Raw genomic sequence first — 13,275 nt, forward strand, 5'->3', positions numbered from 1 at the left:
CAGTCAGGTTTGGAAAGGACAGTGAAGGACACGCCCTCTTCCCTGTGGCTCCACCCCCTGCCTCTGTGGGCGGGGCCTCGGCGCTGCGGGGCGAGGGGCAGGCAGAGGGGAGTCGGGGGCAGGGGTGGGGGGTGGCTGTTACGTCCGGACACCCTCTTGAACCCAAGTCGCAGCCCCTTCGGCTCTGTGCTCTGGGTAAGAAGGCTGTCAGTTCTCATACATGTCGATTCAGTTTTATTCCAGAACACGAACGCTCCGAATTTAGAGTGCATTACATACTATTATTTTAAATTCATGCATTGCATATTATTAGGAATGATCACGTAATTATGCATTTAATTAAATAAATGTATAATACGTTGTAAATTATTTAGAACGCCATATTGAATGTACATCATTTAAATGCAGAAGTCAGTTATAATCCTGTTTAATTATATACGAACTCACGTGGAGAAAGGACACGACCCCCCGTTTAGCCCGTGGGAGTCGTCTGTGTCGCTGGGTCATGCGCTCACCTGCCCGGCTGAGCTTTGTTGAACGCCAGGTGCGGGCCAGCCGCGGCGCCAGGTGCCGCCAGCAGGAGTATCTCAGGGCCCCCAGGTCGGGAATGTTCAGACACCCGGGTTGGGCCCCCCCACACCCCCCCAAGCAGATAGCTGTTGCTGCCACCCAGCAAGGTGGCCCGGCCCCGCTGACGGTGCCCTGCCTCCCACAGGGGACAAGTGCCTGTCGGACGTGCCCTACGACGGTGGCGCCAGCTACGAGAAGGAGAACGAGATGATGCAGACCCACGTGATGGACCAGGCCATCAACAACGCCATCAGCTACCTGGGGGCCGAGTCCCTGCGCCCGCTGGTGCAGACGCCCCCCGGCGGCTCCGAGGTGGTCCCGGTCCTCAGCCCGCTGTACCAGTTGCACAAGCCGCACGGCGAGGGCCCCGCGCGGCCCAACCACGCCGCCCAGGACAGCGCCGTGGAGAACCTGCTGCTGCTGTCCAAGGCCAAGTCCCTGTCCTCCGAGAGGGAGGCGTCCCCGAGCAACAGCTGCCAAGACTCCACGGACACGGAGAGCAACACGGAGGAGCACCGGGGCGGCCTCATCTACCTGACCAACCACATCCCGCACGCCCGCAACGGCCTGTCCATCAAGGAGGAGGGGCTGCCGGCCTACGACGCGCTGCGGGCCGCCTCCGACGGCCCCCAGGACGCCCTGCGGGTGGTCGGCACGGGCGGCGAGCCCATGAAGGTGTACAAGTGCGAACACTGCCGGGTGCTCTTCCTGGACCACGTCATGTACACCATCCACATGGGCTGCCACGGCTTCCGCGACCCCTTCGAGTGCAACATGTGCGGCTACCACAGCCAGGACAGGTACGAGTTCTCGAGCCACATCACGCGGGGGGAGCACCGCTTCCACATGAGCTAAGCCCCCGCCACAGCCCCGCGGCCTCCGACGGCCTCCGATGCCCTCTGACGCCCACCATGAGCTTTTCTGTTCTGTTTCTGTTTTTTTTAAAAAGTGGATTAGCTACCAGTTTGATTTCCTTTTGAACACAAGGTTTTTACTGCTAGATACAGGGCTACCACAGCACCCACCCAGACTGCCACGTTGGAGCCCCTTCCCCCTATTTCTAGAGTGTCCTCCTCCGAACAGTGGGTCATTGCACTGTTGACACAAGATACTGTTGCCACAGCATCTTGTTAAAAAAAAAAAAAAAGAAAAAGAAAAAGAAGAGAGACAGAAAGGAAGGAAAGAAAAGAGAAAAGAAAGAGAACCAAAACCTGGACAGAGAGAGCGGGTCCCAGGGCCGAGCCGGGAAGCACACACCAGGTGCTCCTCCCCAGACCCCAGGGGCAGGGCACCGCGCCCCCGAGGTGGGGCCGGGCAGGTGAGCCCCTGCAGGTGAGCACCCCTGGAGGGGCCCCCACCCAGCAGGGCCTGCGCCGTGGGTTCTCCCGTGCTCGGTGGGCTGTCCGCCGGTGTCTTCAGTCGCTGCCGGTGGGTGACAACAGCACCCTGCCCATCGACAGCAAAGCATCTCTCCAGGCGTTGCCCAGCGTGCCCGGGGAAGGACCTCCGCTCTGGACGATTCTAGGCCCGCCGAGGGTCTGCACCACCCACGCCCCCAGATAGCGGCGATCAGCAGGCGTCTGCTGGTCAGCAGTCTGGAGCCCCACGCACGCCCTCCGCAGTCCCTGCAAACGCCGTGGGGGCCACCCCCCTGCAGAAGCATAGCTCCTCGGGTCCTGTCGGCAGGGAGGAGCCCACACGGGCAGTGTTCCTGAGCCAGGGCTCCCCTTGCTTCCGGAACTGTGTGGCGTTTTGAAACTGGAAATGAACCAGGGGTCAGTGACCCTGAACAACGGGACAGAGAGGAGCTGGATGCTTGACAGCTTCAGTTCAATGTCCAGCGACAGAGAAAGACACGCCCAGCCAAACAGACCCGCTGCCCAGAGCTCTGAGTTCGGCTCGCCGGCCAGCCCCCCGCCGGCCTCTCTTCCCCTCCGGCCCGCAAAGCCGCGCGGGCCACGGCGCTTCCTCGCCTCAGAGACCTCAGGACGGAGCCCAGCACGGGCTGTGTACACAGGGCCTCCGCGCTCTGCCCCCCGGATCCCCTTCTCCTCGTCGCCTCTGGCGCCCAGTGCCATTTGCATTCCCGTCCTTTCGCTGGAGATTTACATTGTTATACCGCTTTTCCTAGAAACGTTGTATTTAAGTGAGGTTGCCTTCAAGGCCCCAGGTAATTAAGTTATGTTCCACAGGTCCTCCGCTCTCCGTGCCACAAGCTGTCCCCACGCCAGAAGCTGTCCCCGTTTTCTTCTACAGGCAAAGGCAGGGCTTGGCGTGACGTCTCCCTCTCGGGCCCACGGTCCTCCCCGCCGTGGGGCGGTGTGTGTGCTCCAGGCTGACGCACCGAGGATGGCCCGCACTGTGTTTAAAATAAATGTCAGCGCTGGGGGGGGGGGGGGGGGGGGGGGGGGAGCATTGCAAGTCACAGGCCGACCTGCCGAGGGCGACAAGCCTCTGCCCCTCGGCCTTCTCCTCCCGTTGTCCGCGCTGCCGGCTTTGTTCCCCTCTGTCTGCGCCCGTTTCTTGTCTCGTTCTGATCACACTGCGGCCCTGGCAGGTGCCCCCTCTCACCGAAACAGAAGCGAGACGAAGTGGGCGGATGCGGACCCCCGTCCTTCCCACGGCGCCTTGGGTTCGGGCAACACGGACGCGCCGTCTCCCCCCGACGCCCGTGTCACTGTCGTCCACCTCAGTGTGTGTCTGTGTTTTTGTTGTGTTTTGTGTTTTACTTTTAAAGGAACAAAAACCAGCCCTGGCCGGGGCATCTGCTGGAAGCATCTCCCCGGAGACCGAAAGGTCACAGGTTCCGTCCCTGGTGGGTGAGCGCACAGGAGGCCCGCGCTCCTGGGTGTGTCCCCGCCCCCGCCCCCACCCCCACCCCCTGCCGTGCGTGTCTCCATGGCCAGGGTCCAACACACGTGTTTACAGTCCGTGTGCTCCGCCGGTCAGGGCCAGATGTGCCCGTGCCCGACCCGGCGGCCCGTCTCCGCCCGGCCCTGCCAGCTGCACGCGCCCACAGGCGTGCGAACTCGAGAGAAGGCCTCTGGGGTGGTGGTGTCTCCGGCTCGCCGCGAACCAGACGGGTACCCGCAGGAACGCCGCATCTCTCCGTACGCCTGCCGACACGCTGCTTCTGCGGCCGCAGAAGGCACACACGCAAAGTGTCCCGCCTCCCTGCGGCGGTGGGGAACGGGGGCCGCGGGGGACTGGGATGCACCCCTCCCTCCTTGTGAGGCCGTGTCCAGCCACGCCGACTCTGCCTCACGCGCGTGTGGCTGGCGCACGAGCACCCCGTTTGTGTAAGAGCCCCAGGGACTCACTTCAGAAGAGACAGGCCCGGCCCTTCGGGCCTCCTGGCTCCGAGAGAGCTGCGGACCCTCGGCCACGGAGCCAGGACGGCACGGAGCCCGGCGGCCCAGCCGGACGACGTGCCCCTCGCCATCACTTGCCTTACCGGAACGGACTGTGCTCCTCTGCACGTGGAGAACTTTTCACCCCCCCCCATCTCTGTGTTCTGTTCCCTCCCCCTGATAGAAAGGTCCACCACGGTGAGACGTGGAGGTGGGCTTTGCGACAGGAGTCCCCCACCTCCGGGAAGCCGGCACCCTGAAAATAAACCGCTGTCCTTTCCATCAGCACCTGCCTCTCGCGTACTGGCGTTTGCCGCGGCGGTCCCACCCCTCCCGTGAGCCGGGTCTGAGGGAGAGAGAGCCGCGGACTCGCCCCGGCAGGGGCCGGCCCAGCAGTCACGGTTGTGGGAGGCTTCCAGCGCAGCCGGCGCCTGTGTCCACAGTGCCGGGCGGGCGTGGGGCCTCCGGGCGGGCGTGCACCGGCGGGGGGGGGGGGGGCTGGATGAGGAGCCAACTCCCCGCTCTGCACAGCCCGCACCGTGGTGCCGGCACGGCGCACCCGCGGCCAGCGGCACGGAGGACGGGCACCCATCCTCACATGCACGCACACACGGCGGGCAGGGCCGGGCTGCGGGAGGGCTGGTCTCCACGCTACCGCACAGGTGTGTGGCCGCCAGCATGCCGTGGTGCGTGCCCTCCATCCCTTGCGGAGGAGTAGCCAGGCGTCGGGGGGCTCGGACCCAGTAAACAGGGGGAGGTGAGCAAGTCGTCAGGGGACAACACACGCCCACGTGACGTGCGTGACGTTTTCCCGAGACCCCTGGTGGCCATGAGGAGGCCCCCAAGGGCCGACGAAAGAGGGAGGAGGCCGAGAAGAAACCGCCGGCTGAGCCCCTTTGGGGAGCAGCTCCAGGGGGGGCGGCAAGGGGCTGCCAGAGGCCAGGGCGGGCGGAGCGGCGGCCCCGGGGGAGGTGCCGAGGGGACAGAGGAGGGAATGAGGAACCCGCCGCACCAGGGCCGGCCTCGGCCGGGACCTGGGGCTTCAGAAATGCCAGCTTCCTGGGGAGGAAGGGGAAACCTCGCTGTGAAGTCCCCTCGCTTTTTCCACTTGGGGCCGAGGACAGGAACAGGGCGGCGTCCCTGAGCTCTGCCCCCCGAGGCCGCCCTCGGCCGGGGCCAGTGGGTGCCCCGGGGGAGCAGGCTGCCCGTCCCCTCCCTGCTCTGGGAACCCGTCCCCTGGGACCGTCCTCCCGGGCAGCGGGGCCCCGCCCGGCCGGCAGATGGGCCGCGGCCACCCAGAGAGCAGGCAGGACGGAAGCAGATGCACCGCCACGGCCCCCACGCGCAACGGGGGCCGGCCGCAGATTTGCATAACGAGGGCTGGTGGGTGCCCGAGCCGTCCCCCGAAGGGACGGCCCAGGCCTCGGTGCAGCTGACGGATTTCACTTCTGCTTTCCCACGTGGCGTCGGGGGGATGCGGAGCGTGTGAACCGTCCGGGAGCTTCTGTTCCCCCTTCCGCAGCGGCCCCTGCCTCCGGCTCCCGCGCCCCGGGCTCCGCTCCCCACTGCTCGTCACTCTCAGGGACACCAGGATGGGGGGGCTCCCGGGGTGCCCGCAGGCCTGCCCGCTGGGCCCCCCGGGCCGCGTTGCCCCCGGAGCCTGCCGCTCCCGCACCTGTGCGGCTCCCTCCCGGCCGCCGTCCCTCCAGCTTCCGGACCCACGCCCCGCCCCGCCCCTGGAGGCCTCCCCATTCCCATCACAAATGGACTTCACGGTGCCCACGGGAAACAACTGTCTGTGGACGTCCGTCCGTCCACGGACACCCAGAGAAAACAGGCTTGTGTGTGAGCCCGGGGTCGACCCCGGGGCTCCCTCGGGCCGCGCGCCCAGCCCAGGGTAGAGGTCCTCAGGCCCCGGCGGGGCGTCTGGGCCGGTCGAGTCCTGACCCCACGCCCGAGCTAGCTGTCCAGCCTCCTCCCAACCCCCCGGCCGGGCCTGACGCCCTCGCCGCTGCCCCAGAAAACCCCCTTGCCTCGCTGGCTTCTGCACGCGCCACGAGGCCCGGCTGAGCTCGGACCCGCTTTTGCGGCCCCTGCAGCCCAGGGCCCTGCGCTCCCGCACCCTCGTGCCGGCCTGTGCCAGGCCCCCCTGTGGCCGCCGGGTGCCACCACCCGCCCCCGCTGGACTGTGCGGGCGCACATCACGCCGCAGTCACCCCCGCACCGCGGCAGCAAGCACGGTGGTCAGGGCCCTGCAGCTGGGGACACAGCGTGCATCGGAGGGGCGGCCCTGCAGCCCAGGGCCCTGCCCCGAGGTCTGTCCATCCCCTTCCGAGGCGAGGACCTGGACCTCTGGCCACGGCTCTTCCGTCTGAAGGCCCCTCCCCCACCTCCCCACCTGCTCAGGGCCTGGGCATGCTCCCTGGACGAAGGTGGGCAGCCACGGGGCACGGACGTGGACCCCTGGCCCCCCTGCACCCTCCCGGCATCCGGGCCCTCGGGCCCTCTCGGGGCTCGTCCTGCAGGAGACGGGCCGAGCCATCCTCGGGGGCGGGGGGGGCTGCTGACCCAGGACAGATGGGGCTATGGGGTGGGTGAGGCAGGCCGTCCAGGCCGCCCCGGCCCGAGGGCGTCTCCCCTGAACCTCGGGAGACGGAGGCAGGCAGGAGAAGGAAATGCTGTCGTCCGGAACAGTCACACCGGAGGGGGCGGAAAGAGTGGGGGACGAGAAGGAGGGAGGGAGGGAGGAGGAGGGAAGGAAAGAACGACGGACCGGAGCGGAGAACAGCGCAGGAGCACACGTGGCCGGTACGACCCCGGCCGCGCCGAGACTGGCTGTGGACGCCGCTGTGGACACAGCCGTCGGCGCGGCCCCGGGCGAGGCCAGCTCTCCGAGGTCCGCCGGGAAGCCTCCGTAAGTACCGGACACGCGCCGAGTAAGGGCCGAGGGTCGCATAGACACCGCGAGGCCGGCACTCAGCACCAGAAGCCGGGGGCTGACTTCAGACGGAGCAGAGCTCAGGTGGGGGGGCCACGGGGGCAGAGAGGGGCGTATGCGACGGACGGGAAAGGGGTCACATCTCCAAGGAGACACGGCACCCCTCCCTCGGATGCACCTGACAACCGAGTGTGGACGCCCATGGGGCAGACCCGATAGGGCCACGAGGAGAGACGGTGGACGGGCTGCTGCACCCCGCCAGGACCCCGTCAGGAACGGGCAAGTCCTGCAGGCAGGGTCGGCAAGGGCACGGCTGAGCCGTGTGGCGGCATCAGGCAGAGGGACAGTGGGAGGACGGGGCCGGGCCCGAGGCAGGCAGCCGGGAAGGGCTGGCTCTCCGTGTCCCCGCTGGGCAGGGGACGGGGGGCAGAAGGGGGGCCCAGTCCCGGTGCTGGAGCCCCCGGCCCGGGAGGGGACAGCACGGCCCTTGGAGGAAGGGTGGGGATGGGCGTGAGCGCCGATTTCAGGTAGTGAAACTCGGGCCTGGGAAGCACGGGGACGTTCTCAAGGTCACCAAGAGTCACCCTTGAGCCACATTTCCTGACGCCCTCACCAGGGTGCAGAAAGGGGCATGGGGCAGAGGGCAGCCACTCGCTGCCTCCCGGACCATCACCATGCACCTCGGCTGCGGTGCGTGCGGGCCAGCTGCCCGCCGGCAGAGCCCAGCCTGGGTCCCTCCGCCCCGTTTCCCTGCCCCCACGCACTGTCGCTGTGGGAGGGCCGGCCTCTGGGCAGGGCCCACCGCAGCCAGCCTGTCCCCACTCCAGGAGAAGCTCCCTGCCCGTCCCTAGGTGCCGGGACCCCTGTGTGTCTCTCATGTGGTCCCCTCACCCCATTGGGATGCAGATGAAGACATAGTCTCGGCACGGAGACCCCAGAGACGCCCCACGATCTGGGGGCGGAGCCTGGGGGAGAACTTGGGGCCCCGGCCCGGAGCCCAGGCCCCAGCCACCTGATCGCTGGCTCTGCCACAGAAGCGTTCTCCTGTGAGTTCCTCCGAGGCTTCCAGAATCAGCCTGTCCCCAGGAGTGGGACCGCCCGGAGGTCACGGCCGCCTGCTGCCAGCAGACCGTGTAGCCAGGCTGGGGCCATGCGTCCCGTCCCGCCCCTGGACAGCAGGCCCTGAGTGTCAGTGTGGACCGGGAAGTGCAGGCCGCACACCCACCCTCCCCCGACAGGCTCCGGTTCGGGCCCCGGTGGACGCTGCCGTCAGACCAGACCGGCTGGGACGCGCTGGGAGGCCCAAGAGGAGGAGGAGGAGGAGCATTCGCTCTTGCTGAGCCACCACCGCACGCCAGGCCCCTGCGCCCGGGTCCCGCAGGAGCACACGCCTCCTTCTCCCGGGTGTCGTCACGTCTGTCAGCCAGCGTGGAACCCTCAGCAGGCGGGTGGCGGCCCCAACACAGCGCGGTGTTCGCAGGCCCCAGACGCCCAGGGAAGCCCCCTCTACCCCCACAGAGTAAAGGCCACACGCCCACCGCGCGGAGGCCATAGGACAGCTTAGTAACATGGCGGAGACGCCGTTTCTAATCTGAAGAAAACACACCAACTGAGCCACTGAGCTGCCCCTGTGTTCCCAGCGGGCCCTGGGGCTGTGCGCCGTCGGGGACCGGGGACCGCTCGCACCCACCAGGAAGGCAGACCTCCTGGTTTGGACTCGGGCCTCTGGCGTCTCGGGCAGGGGGGCAGGGACCGTCCAGTCTGCCCGCGGGGGCAGTCAAGGCCACGTTCTCGGACACGGCGGTTCGGAAAGAGTTTCCCTCACAGACCCTAGTTGATGCAACACAAAACCCGCCCCCCATCTGACGATGACGTGGCGTGTCCCCGGGGGTGACGGTCCCCGCCGGTCACAACGCACGTTTATGAAGCCGCACAGGCCTCGGGGCCTCGGAAACACTGACACGCACCCATGGGGCCAGCACGCAGGAGCAGGTGCTTAGCAGGTGCTCGATAAGCCTCTGCAGAAGGTCCACAGCCCTCGCTGTGCGGTGTGGCGCCGGTTTCCCTGTGGGTCTCTCCCAGCCTCTCCTCGCACGGGGAGCTAATGGGCAGGGAGACGTCTGTCCTGCCCCCCATCTCCCCGGGGCGGGGAAGTGGGGCCCCGTCTCCTCCAGCGCCTTCTTCCGAGGGGGACCCAGGAGAGGGCGCATCTCACGCCCGGCTTCCCGGTGCCGGACCCCCACCCCTGCTCCCGGAGGCAGGAGCCTCCCCCCATAGCAGACGCAGACACGCTGTCACCGAAGGGGCGTTTCTGTGGGTCGGCACTCGGAACAGAGACACCCGCGGCCGGCAGTCCCACCACCCGCCAATCCCGCACCCCAGCTGCCCTTGGCCACGCCGCACAGACAGGAAAGGCGAAGAAGCTTCGCACGTTGCCGACCCCGCCTGGGGCCCCCCACCCCGTGGGGCTGGGGGCAGCTCTGACTCCCGGGGCCGTGGCTGGGACTTGTGCAGAGTGGGACCAGGTGGAGCCACCGAAAAGGGAAACCACGTCGTGGTCACCCGTAGGACCACGTGGTCACCGGCAGGCGTACGCTCTCCCCAAGTGGCGCGAGGGCAGGCGGGGAGCGGCGGCAAAGGCCCGTGCCGCAGCAGCGAGGAGCAGCCAGGAGCAGCCCGAGGTCTGCGCGGTGCGCACCTGCAGCCCGGGGCCGCCAGGGGCTGCTCAGGCCGCTCCCGAGCAGAGGTTTGTCCGCAGGACAACGCTGTTTCGTTCAGCAGCCAAGAGCCGCGGGGGCTGCTCACAATTACCTTCATTAACATGAAACGAAACAGACAATCCCGCCCCCCTGGGCCACAGCCCTGGCCCACGTGCCCCCTGAGCCACACGTGGCCGTGGCTGCCGTGCTGGGCAGCACAGACGTGACACCTGTCCTTCTCCGTCGCCGTGGTCTGCTCTGCGGCAGCACGCCCACACGCACGCCCCACCCGCCTTGCTCCCCAGCCCCGGGGGCCGGCAGGGCCCCCAGAACACGGCGGCGGCGCCCAGCACTCCCGAGTCCCCTCCCCCAGCCAAGTGCCGGTTCCCGGCTTGTTCCCCACAGCCTGCCCTGGGGACTGGATCCTGAAGGCCGCCTTCAATATTCAAATAATGCAGCAACTTTCACTTCCCCGCTGGGGGCGGGGCCGCACTGTGCCAGCAGGGAAAGCACACATGCCCGGGGACATGTGCTCTCGGTCAAGCGGGCTTGCGGTCCTCTCAAGGTGTTGGCGACCGTGGGAACCGGCTCCCCCCAAGCCCGCGGGGCCCGAGAAGCGCCTCGACCGCCTCCCGGGCTCCTGGGGCTGGGCCGGGCCCTCCCGTGACCTCCAGTCCCTCCCCACCCCCCGCCCCGGGAGCAGCGACCCACAGAACTGAAAGCTCAGTGGGCAGGAGCGGAGTGTGGGATTTCCAGCAAATAGGGAAGGACCAGCTCTGCCCTGCCGGCCGGTTCTTGCAGGATCATCCTCCTCTCGGGAGAAAAAGAGGAAAAAAAGGCAAATCACTTTCCTCTTGCTTCTGCTTCTCCTAAACAAACTGCTTGCCTAATTTCCTTTGCAGTTAGAGAAATGTTCCTTGTGAAAGCTGCTATTTCCACACATTCTCACCCTGTGCGGATTCGGGGGTCCAGGAGACATGTCTGCGTTTCGGGGGCCCACCCCCGGCCGGGCGCCCCGCACGGCCAGGAGTTGGAGCTGGCTTGTGTCTCCGCTGGGGGGCAAACGCCAGCTCGGACGCCTGGTTCGTCTGCCAGGGGAGCGTGCTGGGCTCCGCCGGACCCCAGGGCCAGCAGGGATGAGCTCTGGCGGGTTCCCCTGGAGGAGTGGAGATGGCCCAGCCCCACCCGTGACCAGGCCAGCCGGCAGCAGCCACCAAACGTCCAGACTTCTGGGTGCCCTTGCAGCACCCACTCCCGGGGCCGGGGGCGCCAGGGCAGGCACTCGGGCACATGCGGAGACTCCGGGCGGCTCCCTGAGCCCGGGGTCCGTGTGAGCCGGGTCCGTGCGGCTGCCTGGCTCACGGCTCAGCCCCACCCGCCTCCTCTGTAAACGCCAAGGTTAAGGACGTAGGCGTGTTTGTCTCGGTGCCGCAGACTGGACTCGGGGGTCTCGGGTAGATAACGAGAGTGTGCCGGCACACAGGAGAAAGGGGGCGGCCCTCCCGCTCCAGCACCCCCACCCGCTGCCCCTGTCCGGCGGGCCCAGGGAAGAAGTCCACTCGTGAGGAGGGCAGGGCACCTTCCGTGCAGACGGAGGTCCCCCAGGAGCACAGACAGGCCAGAGCACGGCGCCGGGCACCGAGAACGCCCCCTTTTTTTATTTCAAAGTCTTTTATTGCAAACTCGCAAACGTGTCATTCTGTGCCGTGACCGTGCCGCACTCCAGCACACCCTGTGACACTTCAGGGGCCATGTTCGAGTTGGAGCTGTAAACCCTTAGGTCCCTGTTGTCACCCGCACCCACACTCCGCGGGCCTTCCTTCTGCCGGACCCTGAATGTTGGAACGTCTGGTTAATTAAGCATAAATGTTTTGTTAAGTGTCAGCGATGTACATTGGTGTAGACAAAAGGGAGGGACGCGTGAGCTTTCGGCGAGCTCACCGCACGTCTCCCGGTCTCTGCGTTGGGATTCCTGAAAACGGCGAGAAGACGGATGGATGGACCGACGGGGAAGCGGAGCGCGGCGGCGCGCACTGCGGAGGCCGGGAGGCGCTCTCCCCCTAGTGGTGAGAAGGACGCAGCGCAGGCCGGGCCGGGCCGAGACGGCCCGTCGGGGGCAGGAGGGGGTCTTCCGGCGGCTCCTCCAGCACCGCACACAGGGGAGAGCCCTTTCTGGCACCCAGCTCCACGGGAGGGACAGGCGGAGCCCCAAGGTGGTGAAAACTTAACCCGGTCACTTAAATCCGCCTTCCAGCTGCTTTGCCTCTGGAGGTCAGGCCTGGCGTGCACTCCGCCGACGCCAAGAGCCCGGATCCCTCCGCCCCGCGGGGCTGCGGGAGGCCCCGGCTCTGACCCTGACCCTTCTCCGGGACCGGGATCCCTGTCCCAGACTCCCCCGGAGTCCCAGGCTGGCTTCTGTCGAGCTTCGTCCCGGCCTGGGCGAGCAGCTGAGGGGCTCACCTGCCTCCTCCTCCGGCCCCTGTGCCCTTGGCCTCCGGGTTCCTGGAGCCCAGGTCCTGATGTCTGGCCGGGAGAGGGAAGAGTTCCCTCTGCCCCCCCTCCCCTCACCCTCAGGGTTAGGGGATGGGTCTGTGGAATGAACTGACATGAGTCAGGGGCGTCGGACTCGTTGTCACCGGGGGCTGCCTTCACAGGCCCGAGTGTACCTGCGGGACTGTGTAAGTGTGACTGCTCCCTGACAGGTAAGTGAGAGCTCGGGGCTGCCCCCGGGGGGAGACAAGGTGCCGGGCCAGGTACAACGAGGTGGGGGCCTTGTGCCTGCCACCTGTGCAGTAATGGATCCACAGGAGAGGAGGCGTGTGGTTTTGTTTGAGGTTAAACGGTGTACTGCGTGGAAGGGGGGGACTTCGCACAAAGAGGAGAAAATCCTCGAGGAAACAGCGAGGCTTGGAGGCTGCCGTGCCGTTGGGACGGCAGAGGTCAGGGTCACTGATGCCGGTCCCCCTGAGTGACAGCACACTCTCCCGGGGCCCGGCTTGGAGGCCCGGCCCCCCGGCTGGCGCACACCTATCCGCGGCCACCTCTGGGGGAGGCTCCCGGGCAGGGGAGACTTTGCAGGCAGGCTGGGAGCCGGCTGGCGCGTCTGTGGGAGAGCTCTGTGCTTCCCCGGGAAGCGCGGGGCCGGCGATGCCGAGAGCGTGTTCCGGCTACGGGCCGTGTTGTCGTGGGGGAAGCTGGGCGAGAGGGACAAAGCTCCCCGTCCCAATTTTTTGCAATTTCTTGTGGTCTCAAATTTTTTAATACGAGATATTTTTCAATGAGTAAAACATGTTTTAATCAGACAAAAAAAAAACCCACAACTGTGTGGGTGGGCCAGTGAGTGCCCAGTCGGGAGTGGGGTCCTGGCCTTTCAGACGAGGCACAGCTGCGGGAAGGCCCTCCGGAATCTTCCGACGCAGACCGCAACTCCTGCTTGGACCGCAGGCTTGACACACTTCCTGGGGCAAAACCATGCCTTTCAGCAGGAAAGTAACGCCCAGCACGGTACGTTTGCATTTGGGGCCACAAATTCCAGCGTGCCAGAAACGTCATTTTACTCGTCCATTGCTGGATCGAATCCGCCCCCAGACGGGACGGCCTCCCACAAGAAACACCTGTCCTCCCGGGCCCAGGGCTCCAGGTGCGGCCTCGCAGGAAGTCTGGCTCCAGGAGCCCCGCGGGCCGCCGTCCAGGTGTGTCGGTTGGGCTGAGGTCTTGC

General features: G+C 66.7%; 1 protein-coding gene across 12 annotated transcripts in view; it reads left to right on the plus strand.

Annotated features, from left to right (window-relative positions):
• The window catches only part of IKZF1 (IKAROS family zinc finger 1), a 78,591-nt gene extending 77,142 nt beyond the window's left edge, over positions 1-1,449 (plus strand). For all 12 annotated transcript variants that reach the window (XM_028525610.2, XM_036010376.1, XM_036010375.1 and 9 more), the window contains one exon: positions 716-1,449. In XM_028525610.2, the coding sequence (XP_028381411.1) occupies positions 716-1,425 (710 nt within the window). In that variant the 3' untranslated portion in view covers positions 1,426-1,449. The remainder of the gene's footprint in view (positions 1-715) is intronic.
• Positions 1,450-13,275: the final 11,826 nt, after the last annotated feature.

The sequence above is a fragment of the Phyllostomus discolor genome, chromosome 10 (genome assembly GCF_004126475.2).
Source record: "Phyllostomus discolor isolate MPI-MPIP mPhyDis1 chromosome 10, mPhyDis1.pri.v3, whole genome shotgun sequence".
Lineage (NCBI taxonomy): Eukaryota > Metazoa > Chordata > Mammalia > Chiroptera > Phyllostomidae > Phyllostomus > Phyllostomus discolor.